The sequence below is a fragment of the Schistocerca nitens genome, chromosome 1 (genome assembly GCF_023898315.1).
Source record: "Schistocerca nitens isolate TAMUIC-IGC-003100 chromosome 1, iqSchNite1.1, whole genome shotgun sequence".
Taxonomy (NCBI): Eukaryota; Metazoa; Arthropoda; class Insecta; order Orthoptera; family Acrididae; genus Schistocerca; species Schistocerca nitens.
In genome coordinates this window covers 1187028066-1187052676 of record NC_064614.1, presented here as the reverse complement: position 1 = coordinate 1187052676, position 24611 = coordinate 1187028066, and the positions used below count along the sequence as shown (strand labels likewise).

Below are 24611 nucleotides of genomic sequence, written 5' to 3'. Positions count from 1 at the left end.
TACAGCAAGTACTGCACTAGCGAGAACGGCAAAAAACTGAATAAAACTGATTTCAAAATACGGAGAGGTATCTGTTTTAAGATTTGCCGAAGTATTTAGCAGTGTAATTTTTATAATACACACCGATACAAATAGTTTTGTGTTCTTTAAATCATAGGTGAATGCCAGTAATGTGTAAATACAGTTAACTGTTTTTGAACAGGAAACACGATGTTAAAAGTGGTGGCAGTGAAAACACAAATTATATTTAACAAAAACGATTTATTAACAAATGTTTTTATTCCACACAAAACAAAAATTCTTAACAGTTGTTCCAGAATGGTTTACAGTTTGGAATACAGCGCCGGAGGAAAAGTTGAACACCTGTAACGACTTTTAGCTGCCAGTAGTTGGTGAACGCGAGCAGATTCTGTCTCTTAACGGCTCCTGTTGTCTTCTCCAGCAGTGGACGTCAGCTGAAACCCAATTTACGACGTGGCACATATCGGCATTGTCAGCGCCAGACCTCCGCGAGTTGCCTGACGCAGTCGTAAAAAAAAATATGTCGGCTGGTAGGAGATGGGCTCTTCCGTAGGAACAACACCGAAGAAAAAAGGGAGCAAGGGAACAAAGAGCTGCACGAATTTTCGGTTTCACTGTGCATCGTAGTGCACACGCAAAACGTTTACATGACAAAATGAGTAATCCGAATTACTTTTTAAAAGGTATTTCCGATGACGGATCTCTTGTTTGGGGAATAGCCTACTGCCGACGTTGTTTAACGCTTCACTTAAATTTTTCAGCAGAAAAGTAGTAGACAGACGTTAACAGCCCTGTGGTTATCTACCGGCGTATATTACCACAGTAGTGAATAAAGAAAAGAAAGAATAAGCAATGTAGAGCAATAACAGTACCTGGTACCACTCGAAAGGCCATATACCAGGCAGATATCCCCAAATACTGAAATTTTCTTTGGTGCAGGAAGAATTTAGAACGAATAAGATATGGCTGAGATTTATCAGTTATTATGTTTGAGGAAAAATCAATTTTTATGTGAATCGCGCAGTGGAGAAAGTTGGAAAAACCTGGGAAAGGAGAAAAGCTAGAAAACAGAGAAAATGACCAAAGAAGAAACTCTCGACACTCTTTTCGGTCCGAAGAAATTACAATTTTCATTTTCAGTGCTTGCGTTTCGGCAATTCTTACACTCTTTTTGGCCTACAAAAGTAATAATTTTCATTTTCAGTGCTTCCGCTTTGGTAATGCTTGCAGTGATGCCTGGGGAAAAACCAGTTTTTGATGTGAATCGCACAGTGTAGAAAGTTGGAAAATTTGGGAAACGAGATGATAACTAAGAGTAAATATAAAAAATATAACCAAAGAAAAATCCCTCGACGTTCCTTTTGGTCCTCAGAAATTCCAATTTTCATTCTCAGTGCTTCCGTTTCGGGAAATTCTTAGAGTATTTTTTGTCCACAAAGACGACAATTTTCATTTCTTCCATTTTGGTAATCCTTACAGTGACGGTTCGGGAAAAATTAGTTTTCAGTCTAAATCGCACACTTCAGAAAGTTGGAGAAATCTGGGAAACGAGGAAGCTAAGACATAATACAAAAAATGTGAGCAAAGAAGAATCTCTCTACACACTGTTTGGCCCATAGACATCACAATTTTCATTGTGAATGCATTCGTTTCGGTAATCCTTGCAGTGAAGGTAAAATAGTATATGGATGGTGATTGTCTTTCTGTGCAATAGTAATGGTACAAAGTAAAGAAGTACTGGTTTTCACCAAAGACCTAAAACATTACAACAGATAGTATTTGTTGAAAGACTGATCGGTTGAGTATCACACACAGCACATAATGAGCACAATAATAATTCTTTCTCTGTCAACAGCCTTTGAATCACATCACACACTTGTACCTATATGCTCCTCACACAAGACTAGTCTGGACTGTCTTACACCCACACTGTTCCCTGCTCCTTCAGTAAGTGAAGTTGAACCCATTTCCACTGAACCTGATCTTAGAGACAGTGTCGGCAGCGGAGAACTTGACACCTAGCGCTGACGGCTGTTGCACCTGCTGTGCTGAGGCAGCTGTTCCAGCAGGGGCCACCGCCACTTGTTGTTGCTGCTGCTGCTGCTGTTCTGCTGCTGGCTGTGCACGAACGATCGGCTGCTGCACCTGTTGTGTCTGCAGCTGCTGCTGCTGTTGTTGTTGTTGTTGTTGCTGCTGCTGCTGCTGCAGGAGTTGCAGGTGCGCCTGCTGGAATGCGAGAAGCTGCTGGGTATAGGCGTCCGCCTGCTGTGGCGTCACCTGCGGCTGCTGAGGCTGCAGCTGCTGCAACTGCTGCTGCTGTCCGATCTGCTGTGCTTGCAGCTGCGCCTGCAGAGGGTTGTACACGGCGGCCTGTGGCTGCAGCTGCTGCGGCTGGAGTCCGCCCAGGGCGGCTGCGTGCTGTGCCTGGAAGGCCGCGTAGGGCGACAGCTGCTGCGGGGTCAGGCCGGAGTACGCCCCGATCTGTCCCGGAAGTCCGCCGTAGGCAGCAGCTGGCTGCGGCTGCTGAGGCAGTCCGGTGTATGACGACAGGTAGGCGCCCGGCTGCGTCAGGCCCGACTGCGCCGCCAGCAGGTTGTTCAGCGCTGCGTTTGGCTGCAAAACACACCAAGGATGAATTGGCTTCAAAGATTTTGATATCAACAACTCATTTAAAGAATAAATGTACTGAGACACTAATGTAATCTCTGATTTTCCTCGAGAACTATCATATTTTCGCAGCTGTGAGCACTAGATGTCTACTGGTGAAGCACACATCTGCGAATCGAGCGGTCATGGTATCGAATCCCGTTCGAGCGACGAAAATTTTTATTGCTACCTTTAACCTGGCCTTCATCTTTCTGTGACATGAAGGCCAAATGACACAGATTTTTGGAGTGTTTACTTCGAAGAGAGTTTGTCAAGTCTCTGAAGTAAACACTCAAAAACGAATTGAAGAGATCTAGATATTGACAGATCCAGTTATGTAAGTATCGGTAGATAAAATCTCTAGACGGAGTGCATAGAGGGCTGAGAATAGCATTAATGAGATACCAAAACTGGTCGTGTAAATAAACACCTTGGCGATTTACCTTGGTAAATATTTGCCTGTTTGCTGTCTTGTATCCACGATGTAAGAACAGTGTACGAATTTAACAGTTATTTGCTAACAGATATGTGGGCTGACATCCACAGAGTGGCTGAGTCGTGTGCACACATATTCTGTTTCTTTCAATGTATCTGTTTTCTAGTGAGATAGTTGTAAACTGTGCTATTGTGCTGACAAAGAAAATGTAGGGCAGTGTCCCAATGATATATTACATTTGGGCTATTTACCTTTACATCATGCAACACCAGATCAAAGCTTAGTACCAAGGAGATGAGAGACCACGGATGTGGACTTGACATCATAGTTATACCACTGAAGATCTGTCCGATGACACTGGGCATAGTACCAGAAACTCTGCTCGAGATAACATTACGAACTTCTGTATGGCATAATGGGAGAAGGTAATAGGTGCTGGGGGATTACGGCGAAGAAAGAATTACGAAGTATTAGAGAATCCTATTAAGTGGCTGCAGGAGAAATATGAAGAAATCGAGAAATAAATTATCGTCAGAATCACTCAGCATACACAAAAGTCAAAACAACATTTGGTGAAATTAAAAGTAATGGTTGTTAAAATGAAGTGTGCAGTGAGGATTCAGATGTTAATCGCAGAGGAAAGAGCGGGCCAAATACATAGAAAGTTTGCATGAGGGGGAGGAATTACCTGATGATGTGAGAGAAGAAGAAATTGGGATCGATGTCGAAGGCATAGAGGATCCAGTACTGGAGTCAGAATTTAACTCTGGAAGACTTAAGATCAAGCAAGACAGAAGGGATAGATAATATTCCATCGGAATTTCAAAAGTCATTAGGGGGTGGCGAAACAAATGACTGTTCCGGTTGGTGTGTAGAATCTATGGGACTGGCGACTAACCATCAGACTTTTGGAAAAATGTCTTCCAAACCATTCTTGTGATAGCAACAGCGCCTGTTTTGCTAGGTGGCCACTCTCTTCCCCCACTACTACCACATAACATATTCTTGCTAAGACCTACGGTTATTTTTTTAACTAGCTTCCCTTTTCTTCCCCCTCAGTGATCAGTGTACTTCTATTTCTGTTTATTAAAATGAAAGCAAATTCTTCAAGGTTTAAAGGCACATTTTTAGCCATAGCATGTAAATCAATTTTTTTAATCAGAGAACCCTGTTCAATAAAGCATGAAAGCCAATGCAAGTTATCTTGTGCGGGGGCGCATGTGATCGCTGGTGAGACACAGAAAGGATCTCAAGTATTTTGTTAATTACTTCTTCTGTTATCTGTTCTGGAATGGAGTCGAGGGAGAGCCTCGCGCGTTAGACTGGCCGCTCTAATTTAAACTCTTTAATTTTATAAAAAGTCACTGCGTACTGCAGGGCGCATACTCGCGCATACTAGCAATTACATAAGGAAATTCCACTGCGCACGGACGAGATACCGACGTGCGGATAATCAACATATCACTAGTGATTAATATTGTATTCCCAATGTAAGTAGCATAGTGCACTTCAGTAATTATAGTTATGATTAACGCTATTGTGATTTCATTATTTGTTTAATCCATGATCCTAAAATTTCAACATTATATGTAAACTGTATTTTTAGTATTTATCTCACTTTAGCTCAGAAATAACGTGGCCCACGAAACTCCTTCTTACGGCGACGAAATTCTCAAACTATATGTCCGATGCTACCTTATCATGGTTTAAATATATTCACTGATTTTTAAATATTTCCATCCATCTCAATTCAGTTCAAGAAAAATTATAAAAAAAAACCAAAATAATATAAATATTCATATTTACCTATATATATATTTTATTTAATTACAAAGTTTCAAATTTGAAAGTTTTGCACTTTCTTTTAAAATATATAAAAAAGAACGAAAATGTACGATGCACAGTATGTTGTCGGTTCGTAAGTGTTCAACATTTCTTCCTTATGTTTTATTGTGGACCTCACAAATCATCTTGAAATTTATCCCAGTACCGTTGGAAGAGTGGGTGGTGGGAAACTATAACAGAGGGAAATGAATTTATGTATAAATATGCACAAAATTTATTGTAAAAATCATTTTTTTTATTCAATTAAAAATTTCGATTGACGGGAATATTGCTTATCTTTAAAGCTCTCTCTGAGTTCGCCTAGTATTAAATCGTATTGAACTTGTCACCCTCTTAAATAAATTTCGGAACGCAATATGACTAAATATGTCAAAAAAAGGATGTCGAGTTTATAGCAACAAAAGTAATCAAAAGTGCTATCTGCAAGGTTAGCAGGAGAGCTTCTGTAAAGTTTGGAAGGTAGGAGACGAGGTACTGGCAGAAGTAAAGCTGTGAGGACGGGGCTTGAGTCGTGCCTGGGTAGCGCGGTAGAGTACTTGCCCGCGAAAGGCAAAGGTCCCGAGTTCGAATCTCGGTCCGGCACACAGTTCTAATCTGCCAGAAAGTTTCATATCAGCGCACACTCCGCTGGGAAAGTAACCAACTCCCGATGAATCTGACAACTTTTGAACGGAGAACAATGGCATGGAACTTAAGGCCCTTTGCTCTGCCGAGCTGTAGAATCAGCACATCCAAAACGACCGTGAAACCGACTGCTGCTGTCTGAGCGCAGCTGCCGCACCGTCGGTTGACGCTCGATGCAGCTCTGAAACCTGCCTACTCACTTGAACTAATATTGTCCACAATACTGCCCTCTGTGAACTGCTCCGGTGTCGTACTGCTTACGAGTGAAATCAACTGCTTGCCCATTGCCCTGATAAAGACAAGAGTCTCACTACAGGCATGCGAGAAATAAAATCACTTCTAATGCCCGACTAGTCTTAGAGCTTCTTAAGCTCCCCACTCCGCCTGCAGAGTGACGAATATACAGCTCACAGAGACGCTCTGGTACTTCTACTCGATAATCAGTCGCCGGCCGCGGTGACCGTGCGGTTCTAGGCGCTGCAGTCTGGAACAGCGGGACTGCTACGGTCGCAGGTTCGAATCCTGCCTCGGGCATGGATGTGTGTGATGTCCTTAGGTTAGTTAGTTTTAAGTAGTTCTAAGTTCTAGGGGACTGATGACCTAAGATGTTAAGTCCCATAGTGCTCAGAGCCATTTGAACCATTTGATAATCAGTCGGAGTCTGTGCCTCTCTATTGTGCACACAAGATGGCCCACACGGAGACACATTCTCTCCGCTCACGGAGAAGGCTCAGACCCGACTGCCCTTCACACAAAAATCCCAACTCCGCTATTGTCCAGTCACAGGGCTCCTCTCTAAATGAGTGTCCCCTTTCTACTTCGAGTCATACAGCCTCCCACCGATCCGTGTTAGTTCGTATAGTAGTCGAGCGTAAATTTCCAGCAAAATCCCAACTCGTGACTAGTTTTTAAGAAGAGGCAATGTCTGTTTTTTTTTTTTTTTTTTTTTTTTTAATTTAAGCTGTGGACATTGGACTGCGGCTGGCCTGGGGCCGTTTCGCTTCGCTTCCCACTCTGCTACCTGAAAACTCTCACAGCTCGAACCTGTATGGACATGTACTGCTAAGAAATGGCTTTCAGCCGGCAGGTTTGCGTCACCTCTGTGCCACTGACTCGAAAACGCGGCTGCATCCCCCCCCCCCCCCCCCCCGTGCAACGCAAAAGAACTTACCCCCTTCTAAAAGCCGTGTAACGCAAGTCTCTAGAGGAACGGAAGGTTCCAAATGATTTGAAAAGCGCACACAGGTAGTCCCAGTTTTCAAGAAGGGTCGTCGATCAGATGCGCAAAACTATAGGCCTGTATCTCTGACATGGATCTCGCGTATCATGTCATTTCTGGAAATCCAGAATCTACTCTGTAGGAATCGACATGGATTCCGGAAACAGCGATCGTGTGAGACCCAACTCGCTTTATTTGTTCATGAGACACAAAACATATTAGACAAAGGCTCCAAGGCAGATGTCATTTTCCTTGACATCCGGAAGGCGTTCGATATAGTTCCGCACTGTCGCCTGATAAACAAAGTAAGAGCCTACGGAATATCAGACCAGCTGTGTGGCTGGATTGTTTTTGGCAAACAGAACACAGCTTGTTGTTCTCAATGGAGAGACGTCTACAGACGTTAAAGTAACCTCTGGCGTACCACAGGGGAGTGTTATGGGACCACTGCTTTTCACACTATATATAAATGACCTAGTAGATAGTGTCGGAAGTTCCATGCGGCTTTTCGCGGATGATGCTGTAGTATACAGAGACGTTGCAGCATTAGAAAATTGCAGCGAAATGCAGGAAGATCTGCAGCGGATAGGCACTTGGTGCAGGGAGTGGCAACTGAGCCTTAACATAGACAAATGTAATGTATTGTGAATACATAGAAAGAAGGATCCTTTATCGTATGGGGCCGGCCGGAGTGGCCGTGCGGTTCTAGGCGCTACAGTCTGGAACCGAGCGACCGCTACGGTCGCAGGTTCGAATCCTGCCTCGGGCATGAATGTGTGTGATGTCCTTAGGTTAGTTAGGTTTAATTAGTTCTAAGTTATAGGCGACTTATGACCTCAGAATTTAAGTCGCATAGTGCTCAGAGCCATTTGAACTTTATCGTACGATTATATTATAGCGGAACAAACGCTGGTAGCAGTTCCTTCTGTAAAATATCTGGGAGTATGCGTACGGAACGATTTAAAGTGGAATGATCATATAAAATTAATTGTTGGTAAGGCGGGTGCAGGTTGAGATTCATTGGGAGAGTCCTTAGAAAATGTAGTCCATCAACAAAGGGGGTGGCTTACAAAACACTCGTTCGGCCTATACTTGAGTATCGCTCATCAGTGTGGGATCCGTACCAGGTCGGGATGACAGAGGAGATAGAGAAGATCCAAACAAGAGCGGCGCGTTTCGTCACAGGGTTATTTGGTATGCGTGATAACGTTACGGAGATGTTTAGCAAACTCAAGTGGCAGACTCTGCAAGAGAGGCGCTCTGCATCTCGGTGTAGTTTGCTGTCCAGGTTTCGAGAGGGTGCGTTTCTGGATGAGGTATCGAATACCTCCCAAGGAGATCATGAATATAAAATTAGAGAGATTCGAGCGCGTACGGAGGCTTTCTGGCAGTCGTTCTTCCCGCGAACCATACGCGAGTGGAACAGGAAAGAGAGGTAATGACAGTGGCACGTAAAGTGCCCTCTGCCACATACCGTTGGGTGGCTTGCGGAATATAAATGTAGAATGTAGATGTAGAACAACATCACCCTCAGGAAGCCTGCGGATCAGCCCGCTACTTCACAGTGCCTGTCTACATTTCCTGTGATAGCAAAAACAGGGTGCCCTATTCTGACTTCCAATTATCCCTTGAGCATTCAATCCAGGCCATTAATAATGTCATCCTCATTACCCTAGTATGTCAACATTCTAAATGACTTTCGAAATGCGTTTGACAGTTCCGCACTGTCGCTTGCTACAAAAAGTGCGCGCTTACGGCCTATCCAATGACACATGCGGTTGGATAGAAAGTTTTCTAACAGACAGGGAGCAGTATGTCGTCCTAAACGGGGTGACTTTCAGGTGTGCCTCAGGGCAGCGTAATAGGTCCTCTGCTTTTTGCGATTTACATAAACGATCTGGTTGATGGTATTGACAGCGGCATTTGTTTGCCGATGATGCTGTAGTCTACAGGAAAGTAGTATCACACGAAAGTTGTGAACAAATCAATGAGGATTCGCAGAAAATAAATGCGTGGTGTAATGACTGGCAGTTATCTGTCAATATTAGTAAGTGTAACCTACTGCGTATAACAAGGCGAAAATCCCCATTAATGTATGAGTACAAAATAAATGATCAGTCTTTGGAAGCGGTAACAGTCAAGTAGGCCTATCTGGGTGTGACTATGCGAAATGATCTCAAATGGAATGATCAGATTACACAAGTAACGGGTAAGGCGAACTGTAGACTGCGGTTTATTGGTAGAATCCTGAAGCGATGCAGTCCTTCAACAAAGGAAATAGCTTACAATACGTTAGTTCGTCCAGTCTTAGAGTACTGCTTGTCTGTATGGGAACCTTACCAGTTGGGTCTGATTCAAGAGACTGAGAAGGTCAAAAGAAGAGCGGCCAGATTCGTAACTGGTACATTTAGCCATCTACATCTACATCTACATCTATACTCCGCGAGCCACCTTACGGTGTGTGGCGGAGGGTACTTATTGTACCACTATCTGATCCCCCCTTCCCTGTTCCATTCACGAATTGTGCGTGGGAAGAACGACTGCTTGTAAGTCTCCGTATTTGCTCTAATTTCTCGGATCTTTTCGTTGTGATCATTACGCGAGATATATGTGGGAGGTAGTAATATGTTGCCCATCTCTTCCCGGAATGTGCTCTCTCGTAATTTCGATAATAAACCTCTCCGTATTGCGTAACGCCTTTCTTGAAGTGTCCGCCACTGGAGCTTGTTCAGCATCTCCGTAACGCTCTCGCGCTGACTAAATGTCCCCATGACGAATCGCGCTGCTTTTCGCTGGATCATGTCTATCACTTCTATTAATCCAACCTGGTAAGGGTCCCATACTGATGAGCAATACTCAAGAATCGGACGAACAAGCGTTTTGTAAGCTACTTCTTTCGTCGATGAGTCACATTTTCTTAGAATTCTTCCTATGAATCTCAACCTGGCGCCTGCTTTTCCCACTATTTGTTTTATGTGATCATTCCACTTCAGATCGCTCCGGATAGTAACTCCTAAGTATTTTACGGTCGTTACCGCTTCCAATGATTTACCACCTATGGCATAATCGTACTGGAATGGATTTCTGCCCCTATGTATGCGCATTATATTACATTTATCTACGTTTAGGGAAAGCTGCCAGCTGTCGCACCATTCATTAATCCTCTGCAGGTCTTGCTGGAGTACGTACGAGTCTTCTGATGTTGCTACTTTCTTGTAGACAACCGTGTCATCTGCAAATAGCCTCACGGAGCTACCGATGTTGTCAACTAAGTCATCAACGCGAGAGCGTTACAAATCTGATAGAAAGTTTGAAGTAGGACACACTTGCAGATAGACGACGCGCTAAACAGAAGGGGCTGCTCACTAAATTCCGAAATCCAATCTTCGCCGAGGATGTAGAGCATATATTATTACCACCAACTTTCAAATCGCGTAATGATCATCATTCAAAGATAAGGGAAATAAGAGCTCGCACTGAGGCGTTCAGACAGTCGTTTTTCCCTCGCGCGATCCGCGAGTGGAACAGTGGCGGGGGGGGGGGGGGGGAGGGGGGGGGAGGGGGGGTATGTGACTTTGGCGCGAATTGTCCTCCGCCACACACCGCTTGGTGGCTAGCGGAGTATATATGTAGATATGTACAGTAGATGTAGACTTGTTCTCTATTTCTTATTGCAATTACAATACAAGTAATGTTCTAATTACTTCAAGCAAGACGTCCATAAAATGCGACGCCTTAAAACGTGTCCTTTAGGTCTTAATTTTTATTAACTTTTTTATTTAATTATATGCGGCAAAACATTTTACACTCTTCCAATGTACTCATCGATGACTTACGCACATATCACGCAACTACATGAAAATTATTAGTGCGCCATATCCTTGTTTTTTCTTATGTTAGTCTTATACCGCTGTTGACAAATTGTAAATTGAGGTGCCAGGTATTTGTGGCTTCATAATATTTTGTTATTATTTCTACAACTTATGAAACAAGTATTTGAAATATTGCACCTGTATAAAATTTTTATTGTTGTTGCCTTTATTGTTCCAACCTAGAGCTGAATGAAGATTATATGCAACGCAGATTCAAATCGGTTGTCAGTAAATAAAAAGCTGTAATACAGATGGTGTTTGTTTATTTATTATACTCCTGAGTCGGATTATTGAAATGAATATTACAGAGTGAAAGCGGACAATATTGTTATTCACATATTGTCTCACAAACTGTCTGAATCATTTATTAGCTCTGGAATGATACGTTATCCGACACAGTACCCTGTAGAAATATTTATTTTCGGAGGGATATTCATCCCTTTCTTTCACATTTCAGGGGAAAACTCTCCTATTATCAATATCGCAAATATGAGCAGTGTTGCCTTCCGGTAGTGCCATTGTTCATTTTAGCGGGAATTTCATTAACAGACAACAAGTGTGCTTTGGTTTTATTGAAGAGTCGGTAGGCGAATTTCGACACTTATGAGACTTTGTGCAAACACCGGCATCGACTAAAGGCGAGGTCTGTTGTGCACTGTGGAGCCAAAGCTTACATCGCATCCCGTGTGAAGCGTTGCATCTGCCTGCAGTCCCCCGCTCCTATAGACCGCACTTCTCGTTCCTTCGGCGCATAGGGATTCTCTCCTCTGCAGTTTTGCACAGTTCGACGAATATGCCGAAGAATAGGGACATAGCCATCGGTATTTACGGTCCAGATATTCGCCTTAGTATCGGCAAACAGTAGACGGTTCCAGGGAGAGGACGCCATAAGTTTGCGATAAGAGGCTATTCGTTTGTATTCCTGTAGTTTCCGTCCCCCCTTTTTTGTAGTGGATGACCGTTTCCACTCTTTAGACAGTCCTCTCCTTCTAGCTGACTATCTTAAATCCATTTTTGAACTTCTGTCACAATACGCTAAAGAAATGGCTCCCATTTCGTTTATGGAGTGCCAAGAGCTTCAATACCCCTCCCATTCTTAGAGATACGTGACTTACATAATTCATACTACGCACTGTGGGCAGTCTTACGGATCATTCACATGTTCAGTCACAGTTTCTTACGTAACTATAGGTGACAGGTTTTCCTACGCTGTGCCTATTTACTACGACGGAGACGGCGCTGAAGTCCCTTATTTTTATTCTTCAGTGTATTTTTGGCGACAGATCGTCGCCTCCAACTCTGAGCATATTTAACATTATGCCCCAGTTTACTGCACTGAATGCACACGTCGCACAGAAATTTGTGCAGAACGTTACAAATCGTAACACTGCCTCGTGCAGAACTGGAACACTACTAGCATTCGGAATCGGTAAGACTTCCTGAGTTTTTGTGTACTTTCGCATCTAGTCCAGACCTCACCTGTGTGCCCAATCCGAGATACGAATGGCTGTATGCGAGGGTCCACGGCAAAGTGAGCACATGGAATACGCGAGAGCCGGCCGGAGTGGCCGAGCGGTTCTAGGCGCTTCAGACTGGAACTGCGCGACCGCTACGGTCGCAGGTTCTAATCCTGCCTCGAGCATGGATGTATGTGATGTCCTTAGGTTAGTTAGGTTTAAGTTCTGGGGGACTGATGACCTCAGATGTTAAGTCCCACAGTGCTCAGAGCCATTTGAATTTTTGAATATACGAGAAGATCCAGGAAAACAGTTGCTCGGGTGCTACTGCGCAAATGTGGTTTACTTTGCTGATGAAAACGGTACACTTCGAGTATCTGTAATTACGATTGCGCTCTTCATTTACTCAGCAGAGTACGAATTAGATTTGGCCACTGTTTCTATGTTTCGATACAGTGTATCGATACGTGGAACTGTTTCAGTGTTTCGGAACGGCTGTGGTTCACTGTTTCGAAACAGTGGTGTTTCATTCCGCCCCTGTCTCGGATAACCGGACCGGATTCGGTCTCGAGCCAGACACAGAAACTGTATCGTTGTTTCAAAATAAGGCTGTTTCAGTCCACCTGTGCTTGGAACGGACTAATTGTATCGAAACAGTGATGTTTCATTCCGCTCTGTGTCGGACGAGATTCGGGCTCGGCACAGGCACTGAAACACAACATACCACTTCGTGAAAGACTTTCAAGAGGGTCGAAATCTTTTTGACAAGCAATAGCATGAAGATATCCGAAAATAAAGCTTCGTTTCTAGCTGACTGTCCTATCCCGAAATGGCGTAACATCTGCTTTATAAACACTAACCAAACAATAAAACAACGAATACTATTCATATTCAAAATAATAAATATGTGAAAATCATTCAGTTAAATTACACTTTTTTATAACATACGCTTCTATGCAAGTAAGCCTACAACATTGTGAATAAAAAAAAGGCGTAGAGTGACATTTATTAGACATATATACAAATTTGATGTAGGTATAATTGCAAGCAATCTGTTTGACATATCACTGATAGTGTAATGGTGAACGGGAAGGGCTGGGAAGCATGGTGAATTTATAGTAACGGTTCGAAACACCTTGAAAGACAAAATTTTTTTCTGTTATATTTTGTTATTTATTCGAATTATTTGGCATTATTATCTACAATGATTCCCTTTGTGTGCATGGAAATTAGTAGGATGGGTATATTACCCATACTAGCGGAATGTGGGAATTCCTGTAGCATATCCGTTGCTTATGCAGTTTGCTCCCACCTCCAGTTCCGTTCGTGGTGGTTCTTCTGTCTTCAGCTATGGCTGTCCTCAGCCAATTGAAAAGTATGAAAGTCCCACGACACGAAAGCAGCGCATTCGCTGCATGAAATACGAAACTGCCAAGACGCCTAAGTGATAGTTTCATACTTTCTGCGATATGATTAGCGCTCTCGAACCTCATTCGTGTTTATATGGACATACTTATACAGTAGACATTCAAGATGATAAAATGTGTAGGTTTATTAAATTACAAAACACAAACTGTTTCACTGTTTCGAAACAGCGTATCGAAACATTACATTGTACTGTTTCATTTGCTTCGAAACAGTTACGTGTTTCAGTTTGCCGATCTCTAGTACGAATTATGAACACTGTAACAGATTACTTCCTTCCAAGCTTCTTTCTTTCCAGTTAGAATAAGCCAGTCCTTGAATGTGGTCGAGATAAACCCTCGACGTGCTGGCCGTGAAAATTGTTACTTCTTTCTACAGGTGCTCTACATGCCTCAGAATGTCATCAAATCATCCGATCCACCTTACGCGTTATTTATCGTAGCGTTTGGTGATGCCAGATTACTTCCTTCCAAGCTTCTTTCTTTCCAGTTAGAATAAGCCAGTCCTTGAAGGTGGTCGAGATAAGCCCTCGACGTGCTGGCCGTGAAAATTGTTACTTCTTTCTACAGGTGCCCTACATGCCTCAGAATGTCATCAAATCATCCGATCCACCTTACGCGTTATTTATCGTAGCGTTTGGTGATGCCAAATCCCTAATATAAAGTGCGACCCTTCTATTAATAAGACGATAAGTATAAAGTACCTGCGCGAGAGATAAACACACTGTGGAATTTAAGCATCTCCGTGCGAACTCGATAAAAATATACATACAGACCGTATTAAGATACGGTAAAGAGCGAACACCCTGTGGAATTTAAGCATCTCCGTGCGAACTCGATAACAAAATACATACAGACCGTAATAAGATACGGTAAAGAGATAATTATTCCATGTTGGACATTGGAAGGGAGATGTTCTGTGTCGGATTGAAAAGAGATTGCTGGAAGCCGCCATTAAGGTAGTAATCTATGTTGAAGAAAATAAATACATACAAAAGCACAAAAGGAGTATCAGGTGAGTCGAGTTCATAACCCTTAATCATTTGAAAAGAAATATTCAGTGATTATAAAGAAGCAAGTCGTTCAGAAGTGTTGTGAAGTTCGATGGAGCGAACATGCAGTTTTACACGGTTTTGGGATTCGTCGAGAATACTTCTCCGAAGACCTAAATAATTTCACGAACTTAAGTTAGACGCCATATTCAAAAATGGTTCAAATGGCTCTGAGCACTATGGGACTTAACATCTGTGGACATCAGTCCCCTAGAACTTAGAACTACTTAAACCTAACTAACCTAAGAACATCACACACATCCATGCCCGAGGTAGGATTCGAACCTGCGACCGTAGCAGTTGCGCGGTTCCGGACTGAGCGCCTAGAACCGCGAGACCACCGCGGCCGGCAGACGCCATATTCCATACACATGACACAGTATAGCACTTGGCTGTACCGATCGATTTCCGTAGAGCGATAAATTATCTTTAGCGATTTGAGGTGGAGAAGTTCCAGCAAGGAGACTCAATGAGATCTGTTGCTGCGAAACGCAGAACAGTAAGTAATATAGACTTCATAACCACCGCAAACATAATTAAAAGGACTCAAATAAAAGGAGCAAACAGAGAAAAGGAATCGCTAAACCAAACCATAAATAAAAATCAATTAATAATAATACGCAATCACATTAATAAAAGGCTCATTAAAGAATAGAATAAAAATAAGAACTTTAAACTATCTAATGGCTTATAGAGGCAGCAAACATTTGATTTTTAGTATTTCATATACTTGCTTACCAAATTTGAAAATGTAATATGCTAATGCTACAGTAGATGTTTAACACCACAGAAACTGTATATATTTCTTGAGGCAATGTAACAGCACGGAAATTACACAGACTACGAGTCACTTTCAATAAGTAATGCAACACGTATTTTCTCTCGGCTATTTTCGGTTGAAAATATGCGGAATTTGTTGTGGTCCATGGTGGAATATTCCTGCGTCAGCCCCTATAGTTTTATGAAGTTCCGGTATATGGCGGAGCTATACGTTGCCTTCAAAACGGCGTCTGTAACGAGATGCGTTTCAAGCAGAGAGGTGTCGTTGAGCTTCTTTCGGCGGAAAAGCAGAGCATCGCAAATATTGAAAGACGCTTGGAGAATGTCTACGGAGACCTGGTAGTGAACAAAAGGGCGGCGAGTCGTTGGGCAAAGCGTCTGTCATCTTCGCGACAAGGTCGCGCAAACGTATCCGATCTTCCGTGCACCCGCCGGCCGCACACAGCTGTGGCTTCTGCATTGTTGGGGCGTGCGGAAACTCTTATTCGAGGTGATCGACGAATCTCAAACGCCTCAGTGCACAACTGGACGTCTCTGCTGGTACAGCTGACTTAGCGGGAAGCTGTACTTTGGTGGTAGGGAGGTCATGGACGCAGCAAGACGTTGGCTCCAGCGTCCACCAATAGAGTGACACTAAGCAGGCATAGAGGCCCTCCCAGTCATGTGGGGTAAGGAAAATAGTGGCGAATAATATGCTGTGTTGGAATCCTGAATAAAACCAACCTGCTTTCAGAAAAAGAAAGTGTTGCAATACTTATTGAACGTCCGTCGTGTACTCATAAAGTAAATAATACGAAATTAATAAAACCAACACAATTAGTGTTTCTCGTCTTAAACCATAAGCACTTTACGTGATTGTCGTCAAATATTTGACACGTTAAATCACTTGTAAAGTAAGAATGCGTTTCAAGCTGTTTATATACCGGAGATCGATTAACCATAGAAGATTGAGTGAGGTGGGAGGGAAAGGGTGACTGGTTCACTTTTAATATTAATTACAGTTCCTTACCTTTTCACTCTGTCAGTACAAATGCAAAAGATTGCTCAGTAAAATTTGTAAACTCATGCACTTGTTTTCGTTGGGAATCGGCAGATTCAGAAATACACTACTGGCCATTAAAATTCCTACACCACGAAGATGACGCTGGTACAGACGAGAAATTTAACCGAAAGGAAGAAGATGCTGTGATATGCAAATGATTAGCTTTCCTGAGCAGTCACACAAGGTTGGCGTCGTTGGCGACACCTACAACGTGCTGACATGAGGAAAGTTTCCAACCGATTTCTCATACACAAACAGGAGTTCACCGGTATTGCCTGGTGAAACGTTGTTGTGATGCCTCGTGTAAGGAGGAGAAATGCGTACCATCACGTTTACGACTTTGATAAAGGTCGGATTGTAGCCTATCGCGAATGTGGTTTATCGTATCGCGGCATTGCTACTCGCCTTGGGCGAGATATGACTGTTAGCAGAATATGGAATCGGTGGGTTCAGGAGGGTAATATGGAACGCCGTGCTGGATCCCAACGGCCTCGTATCACTAGCAGTCGAGATATCTTATCCGCATGGCTGTAACGGATCGTGCAGCCACGCCTCGATCCCTGAGTCAACAGATAGGGACGTTTGCAAGACAATCGCCATCTGCACGAACAGTTCGACGACGTTTGCAGCAGCATGGACTATCAGCTCGGAGACCATGGCTGCGGTTACCCTTGACGCTGCATCACAGACAGGAGCGCCTGCGATGCTGTACTCAACGACGAATCTGGGTGCACGAACAAAACATCATTTTTTCGGACGAATCCAGGTTCTGATTACAGCATCACGATGGTCGCATCCGTGTTCGGCGAAATCGCGGTGAACGCACATTGGAAGCGTGTATTCGTCATCGCCATACTGCCATATCACCTGGCGTGATGGTATGGGGTGCCATTTGTTACAAGTCTCGGTCACCTCTTGTTCGCACTGACGGCACTTTAAACAGTGGACGTTACATTTCAGATGTGTTACGACCCGTGGCTCTACCCTTCATTCGATCCCTGCGAAACCCTACATTTCAGCAGGATAATGCACGACCGCACGTTGCAGGTCCTGTACGGGCCTTTCTGGATACAGAAAAAGTTCGACTGCTGTCCTGGCCTGCACATTCTCCAGATCTCTCACCAACTGAAAACGTCTGGTCAATAGTGGCCGAGCAACTGGCTCGTCACAATACGCCAGTCACTACTCTTGATGAACTGTGGTATCGTGTTGAAGCTGGATAGGCAGCTGTACCTGTACACGCCATCCAAGCTCTGTCTGGCTCAATGCCCAGGCGTATCAAGGCCGTTATTACGGCCAGAGGTGGTTTGTTCCGTGTACTGATTTCTCAGGATCTATGCACCCAAATTGCGTGGAAATGTAATCACATGTCAGTTCTAGTATAATATATTTGTCCAATGAATACCAGTTTATCACCTGCATTTCTTCTTGGTGTAGCAGTTTTAATGACCAGTAGTGTACAAAAGGTTCTCAATAAAATTTGTAAACTCATGCACTTGTTTTCGTTGGGAGCCAACAGATTCAGAAATATCTGAATAGCGCAGGAGTCTTCAGTCAAGGTATTTCTGACTTCTTTATTCTGATTTCAGCTCCAAGTGATAAATAGTGGAACTATTACCTATCATTACCTCTGAAGCAAGTCATTATCGATTATCTAAACTATGGAAGAAACGGGGATGGAAAAATGTTGTGAACCTAAATTACAAAATGAAACTAACACGGTGTCGGGTTGAGTACGTAACTCAGTGACTGCTCAAATTACAACTGAACAGGCCAGAAGAGTACAGCTGCGAACGTTAGTGATCAGTGACACTCGTGGATGACTTCTGTAGGGTGGCACCACTGATCCCGCTTCTAGTGTAGATCTAGCTTACGTACACGACTAGTTTCTGGATCTACATCCATACTACGCAAGCAACCTTACGGTGTGTGGCGTACAGTACTTTGTCTACTACTGTCGTCTCTCTCTTTTCCTGTTCCAGTCTGGTACGGTTTGGGGGAAGAATAATTGCTGGCAAGCTCTAATCTGTCTAATTTTATGTTTAGCAGGAAGGAATATCTCGATTGGTTCTTCCAGGAATATGCGCTCTTGGAACAGCAAACGACACCGTGACGCAGTGCACTTCTCTCACAACACGTGCCACTGAGGTTGATGGGTACCTCGGTGACGCTTTCGCGCTTCCTAAGTCAGTCTTTAACGAATCGTGCCGCCCTTCTTTGGCTCTTCTCAATTCCCTCTACCAATCTTGGTATTGATCCCTGGCTGACGAGCAATATTCAAGTATTGGACAAACGACTGTTTTAGCAGCTAGTTCCCTGCTGATGGACTTTATTTCATGAGGATTCTTGCAAGAAAATAGTGAAGGATATATCTGATCATCAGTTTCTAATTTGAACATTTAAACCTTAATTCTCGATTTGAAAGTTATCAAACTTTATACATATTACTCGTACGTAGTCAACTGTTACCTACATTTCCAAGAATCACAAAACAGATATACGTATTTAAACACAGATCGTCTGTTATGACCTCTTCAGCTACACTTTGACGAGTTATTCTGCATCGTACTCAAGTGTGTGTTGTTTCTGTAGAAGTTACGTTTTGTAGTTTATTTTACTGGCATTTTAGTGCCTATCTTTCTTGCATTCCATCTTTCGTCGTTTCTTTCTAAATATTAGGTTGGTGCATAAGCTTTTGTTTTGCATATTGGTATTCCGGTTGCTATGGGTTTATTTACCGATTGTCATTTTTTATTTGTAGTTCTCTGTCGCTATTTGAGTTTACATATTGTCATTATGTCATATGGAGATGACAAGTCGATCTGTGGACACTAAAAAATAGAGTGCCAAGTGCAGAAATCCGAACAAATTACAAAATATTCTTCTTCTGGAGTTCAATAGAGCAGCAGAAACACTTTCACCGTGTATGGGGATAATGCCATTATGCAGAAAACGACAAGGAAATGGTTTTCTCGTTTTAAAGAGGAACGTTTTGTCGTTCGGGAAGACCTTCAGGGTTTGATGAAGATCGCTTAAACGCATTCATCCAGAATGATCCACGTGAGTGTACACGAGAACTGGCATATATAATGAACTGTGATCATTCCACCGTCGTGCGACATTTCCATTCAATGGGAAAGGTTGTACGGATTGTACGGGTACCGCATGCACAAAGCCAAAAACAGAGAAGTCAGTGGGTGTATGAATCTCTACTTGCTAATCATCAATTAGTTCGTGAACGACTCCGACCATTCCTATCCTGTATCTTTACTGGTGACGGGAAAAAAAAGGAATAATTGAGCCCGAGGAAAGCACCCCATACGATGACCTTCAGGTGCCGGCCGCGGTGGTCGTGCGGTTCTAGGCGCTCCAGTCCGGAGCGGCGCTGCTGCTACGGTCGCAGGTTCGAATCCTGTCTCGGGCATGGATGTGTGTGATGTCCTTAGGTTAGTTAGGTTTAATTAGTTCTAAGTTCTAGGGGACTGATGACCACAGCAGTTGAGTCCCATAGTGCTCAGAGCCATTTGAACCATTTTTTTTTTTTTTGACCTTCAGGCATCCACAATAAACAATGTTATGATCTGGTGGAACAGCCACGGTGTGGTTAAGTACGGATTGATTCCTCGAGTTGTAACCATCACTGCTGACATTTGTTGTCAACAACTGAGATGTCTTGCAGACGCTATCCAAGAAAAATGACCAGGACTGCAAGAAGTAATGCTACTTCACAATAATATACCCCGTGGTTTCCTAGAGTGATAAAAAAGACCCTTACAGGTATTGGGTTGGGAAGTCATTTGGCACCCACCTTATTCGCCTGGTCTTTCACCGTCAGAGTTTCGCCTTTTCCGCTCCCTGTCGAACAACCTTCAAGGAAGTGACTCTTCAAGCTTTACCAGCGGATTGTTGTAAACAGTTTTCACGGGTTTGCCGCCGGATCACGTTGTGCAAATTCCACAATATTTCCTCCGAGCAACTTTCCGACATCTTCAGGTGGTTCAAAATTGCTGGTGGCTAGGTACGACTGTCGGTATCCGCACGTCGACGCCCCGTTTCCGAACACACGCGCGAACAACGCATAGGCACGGAATTGGCGCATTCGCAATGATTTGCAGATAGATGGTGACATATTCAAAAGCCCTCTGCCGAAAATCGCAGAGCGGCTCTCATGCGCGTGCGCTGTACACTGCGTTTGCTAACAAAAAAAAAAAAAAAAATGGCTCTGAGCACTATGGGACTCAACTGCTGAGGTCATTAGTCCCCTAGAATATAGAACTAGTTAAACCTAACTAACCTAAGGACATCACAAACATCCATGCCCGAGGCAGGATTCGAACCTGCGACCGTAGCGGTTCCAGACTGCAGCGCCTTTAACCGCACGGCCACTTCGGCCGGCTGCGTTTGCTAACAGTGCGGCCAGACATTTACTTACCAAAGACCATATTAGACCAATGTTATGGCGGGTCTGTTATCAAAGAATTTTGATTTTCGCGTCGTGCTTTAATAGCAGCCAATGCAGGGTTCCAGGCTGTGCTCAGCTGAAATCCTGCATCCCTGTTGATGAGATTATAGGCTGTACGGATATGCATTGCTTCCTTGATGACGCAGTCCCAGAAATCCCATCTTACCTACTGACAAAGGAAATGCTACTGTGCTTCTCTCACGCACGGAATATAACAGCAAGATATACAAACTGTTCGACGATCCCGCATATAGTAAATTAAAAAGTGATCCGACGGCTAGGACCCAGAGAAAGACTTTGGAACTAATCAGGAAAAGCTCGATTCCAGCGCTAGTTGCTAAGGGTTTGCGTCAACAGGCTGCAGTTCCTCCTAGATTCTATGGCCTACCCAACATCCATAAGAATGGGGTGCCTCTCCGTCCCATTGTAAGTAACATAGGGGCACCTACTTATTTCGTTGCCAAATATCTGACATTATTGGGACCTCTCGTAGGCAAGTGCGACCATCATATTCGATATTCTAAAGATTTAATAGGTCGCCTGAAAACTCTTAGATTGCAATCGTCGGATCTCTTAGTAAATTTTGATCTTGTGTCTTTATTTACAAAGGTGCCCTTGCAGGACTCTTTGGAGCTCATTAGCAACAAGTCTGAGGAGTACATAGCAGCATTATTCAAACATACTTCTTATTTCATGAACAATATTTTGAACAAGTGGACCGTGTAGCCATGGAAAGCCCTCTGTCTCCTGTGGTGGCCAATTATTTTATGGAGGACTGTGAAGGAAAAGCACTACAGTCAGCCGCTGTCAAACCCTCTTGTTTTCTGCGGTATGTGGATGATACATTTGTGGTGTGGCCACGTGGAGTTGATGCTCTACGTACATTTCTTCAGAATCTGAATTTGCTCCACCTGAATATAAACTTCACGATGGAAGTGGAAAAAGATGGTACTTTACCTTTTCTTGATGTCTTGGTACGATGGAAAGCGGGTCGAACCTTGGGACACAGCGTCTACTGCAAGCCAACCCATACAGATTTATATGTGCATGCCACAAGCTGCCGTTATCCTGCACAATCCGGTAGTGCATTGCGTACGTTACTTCATAGAGCAGATGTGGTATCTGATCTTGAGATCCTGTCGAGTGAAGTACAATGTCTGAAGACAGTGTTCCGACAGAACAATTATCCTTGAGACAGATACGTAATGCATTCAGACCAAGGCGAGTTCAATCTATGGAGCAGAATGATGGTACGAAGACACCTACCACTTCGGCCTTTTTACCGTATTTTGGTGCCATGTCGTCGAGAATCGGAAGATATGGAATAAAGTGTGTTTTTCAACCATCTGCAAAACTGAGAAACCTGTTGGGTTCGGTTAAGGATGATCTTGGCCTGAGGAAATGTGGTGTGTACAAGACTCCTTGTCAGTGTGGGGCAGCGTATATAAGACCAGACATACCGCAAAGTGCTGGCCGCTGTGGCCGAGCTGTTCTAAGCGCTTCAGTCTGGAACCGCGCTGCCGCTACGGTCGCAGGTCCGAATCCTGCCTCGGGCGTGGCTGTGTGTGATGTTCTTAGGTTAGTTAGGTTTAAGTAGTTCTAAGTTCTAGGGGACTGATGACCTCAGATGTTAAGTCCCTTAGTGGTCAAAGCCATTTTTACCATGTCGCACAGTACAAGAACACTGCGGTGAACATCAGTGTCATTCACGCCTTCGTCAACCGGAAAAGTCGGCAATTGCAGAACACAGTTTGGATACCATGATTTATTAAAAGACGGAAGTTTTATACCCGGCATCACCTTTCTGCAGTTCGTCATTAAGGAAGCAATACGTATCTGTACAGCCGATAATCTCATCAACATGGATTCGGGATTTCAACTGAGCACAGCCTGGATCCCTGCTATTAAACCACGAAGCGAAAATCAAGATTCTTCGGTAACAGACCCGTCATAACATCGGTCTAGTACGGTCTTTGGTGAGTAACGTCTGGTCGCTCTGTTAGCAAAAGTAGCATACAGCGCACGCACGGGAGAGCCGCTCTGCGATTTTCGGCAGAGGGCTTTTGAATATGTCACCATCTATCTGCAAATCATTGCGCATGCGCGTTTTCCGCTCCTATGCATTCCTCGCGCGCGTGTTCCAGAAACGGTGCGTTGACGTAGGGGTACCGACAGTCGTACCTAGCCACCAGCAAGGTTGAACCACCTGAAGATGTCGGACAGTTGCTCGGAGGAAATAGTGTGGAATTTGAAAAACATGATCGTGCAACAAACCCGTGGAGACTGTTTACAACTTTCAAGGACTTACTTTCCGAATGAAAATGCACCAGGAACTTGGCTAGAGGAGTTCTTCCACTCGAAACGAAGTGATTTCTACAGTCACGCAATGGTAAAGTTGCCCCAGCGTTGGCAGACTGATCTAAACAATGAAAGAGAATATATTGTTGATGACTATGGTTTCTGTTATATGTATCTGTTGTGTTATTAAAGTTATGGGAAAACGCTACGAACTTATGCACCAACCCAGATATCGTCTAATGACGGCTTACCAGGAAGTGGAAACCGATATAAATAAAATTTATGTCACCTGAGGCGTGAGAAATATAACTTTCTTAAAAAATCGTTTACAAAACGGTAAATACGCTCTTGTGAAGCAATAGATCTTATGCTAATTCTGTCATGGTGTCTCAGGTTAGAGCGGAACATAAAGCTGAAGCGTGCCTTTTTAAATTTGTTTTGTTCATCTGTGTCTTCATTATACAAAGTATTTGTCATATTCAATTCAGTCCGATCAAATTAAGTTTTTGCTGTATTCTTTGTGGGAGGGGGAGCGGTGGTACTTGGAAAAAGATTCTGCTCCACAATGATAGTGAAACAGCTACGCAGCGATGAGCATATGAAAACAAATCTCTATTTAAACTGTTAATTTTTGTATACTGCTCGCTAAATGCTTTCGTATGCGTATATCTTTTCAATATATCTCGTTCTGACGCTGTTTTTCCTTCAAGCATTCCGTATCTGTTCGCTGGAGTCACAGCTCGTCGCTGAAGCGTTCACCTTTAAAGGCAAGATTAATCTCGGGAACAGAAAAGTTTGCGACGGGCAGGTCTGGAAAACAGGGTGGATGTTCGATCGCTCAGAAGTTAGTCTGAAACCTGTGATACTTCTACCTGGCCAGAAGTCTATTATGGTATGTTGTGTGCGGTTAAAAGACAGAGTAATCGTGTCAAATAGTATACACATACACAAAAACACGAGAAGTCGTTACACATAACGTTGGAAGGGGATATTCGTCTTCTGGGAAGACACTGAGGCATCTTATGTTGTTTTGTCTCTGTGCGAAATGTAAACTTTTTTTGTCAAATGACAGTTTTTTGCAGTATCGTTGTATCAGTGATGCTTTGACAACTTATACTTAAATAATTCCTCTACAATTTCGTCACTGAATGTCGAAGAGTTGTAACGGCGTCTTTAGTTTTTCTAAGCTTTCTCACATACACCTGAAAAACGTCTATTTTGTCGTTTCTCACACGATTAACTTAACAAGTCATTACGGACGATTTAGTTGATTAAACTCAAGGCATTAGCAGATTTTTTAATTGTAATAGAAATGTTTTATGATGAGATCTAACAGCAGAAGCAAATGAGTAACAGTACTGCACGCTAAAAGACGGTTAAATCACTATCCGAATACGTAACACAGTTTTCAAGAAAAGGTGACACATTTCTCA

At 43.3% G+C, this 24611-nt stretch overlaps 1 protein-coding gene across 1 annotated transcript in view; it reads right to left on the bottom strand.

Moving 5' to 3' along the window:
• Window positions 1-364: 364 nt before the first annotated feature.
• Window positions 365-24611, bottom strand: part of LOC126239243 (uncharacterized) — a 64263-nt gene continuing 40016 nt past the window's right edge. Inside the window, exon 3 of the mRNA XM_049947846.1 lies at window positions 365-2634. Coding sequence (XP_049803803.1) covers window positions 1966-2634 — 669 coding nt within the window. The 3' untranslated portion in view covers window positions 365-1965. The remainder of the gene's footprint in view (window positions 2635-24611) is intronic.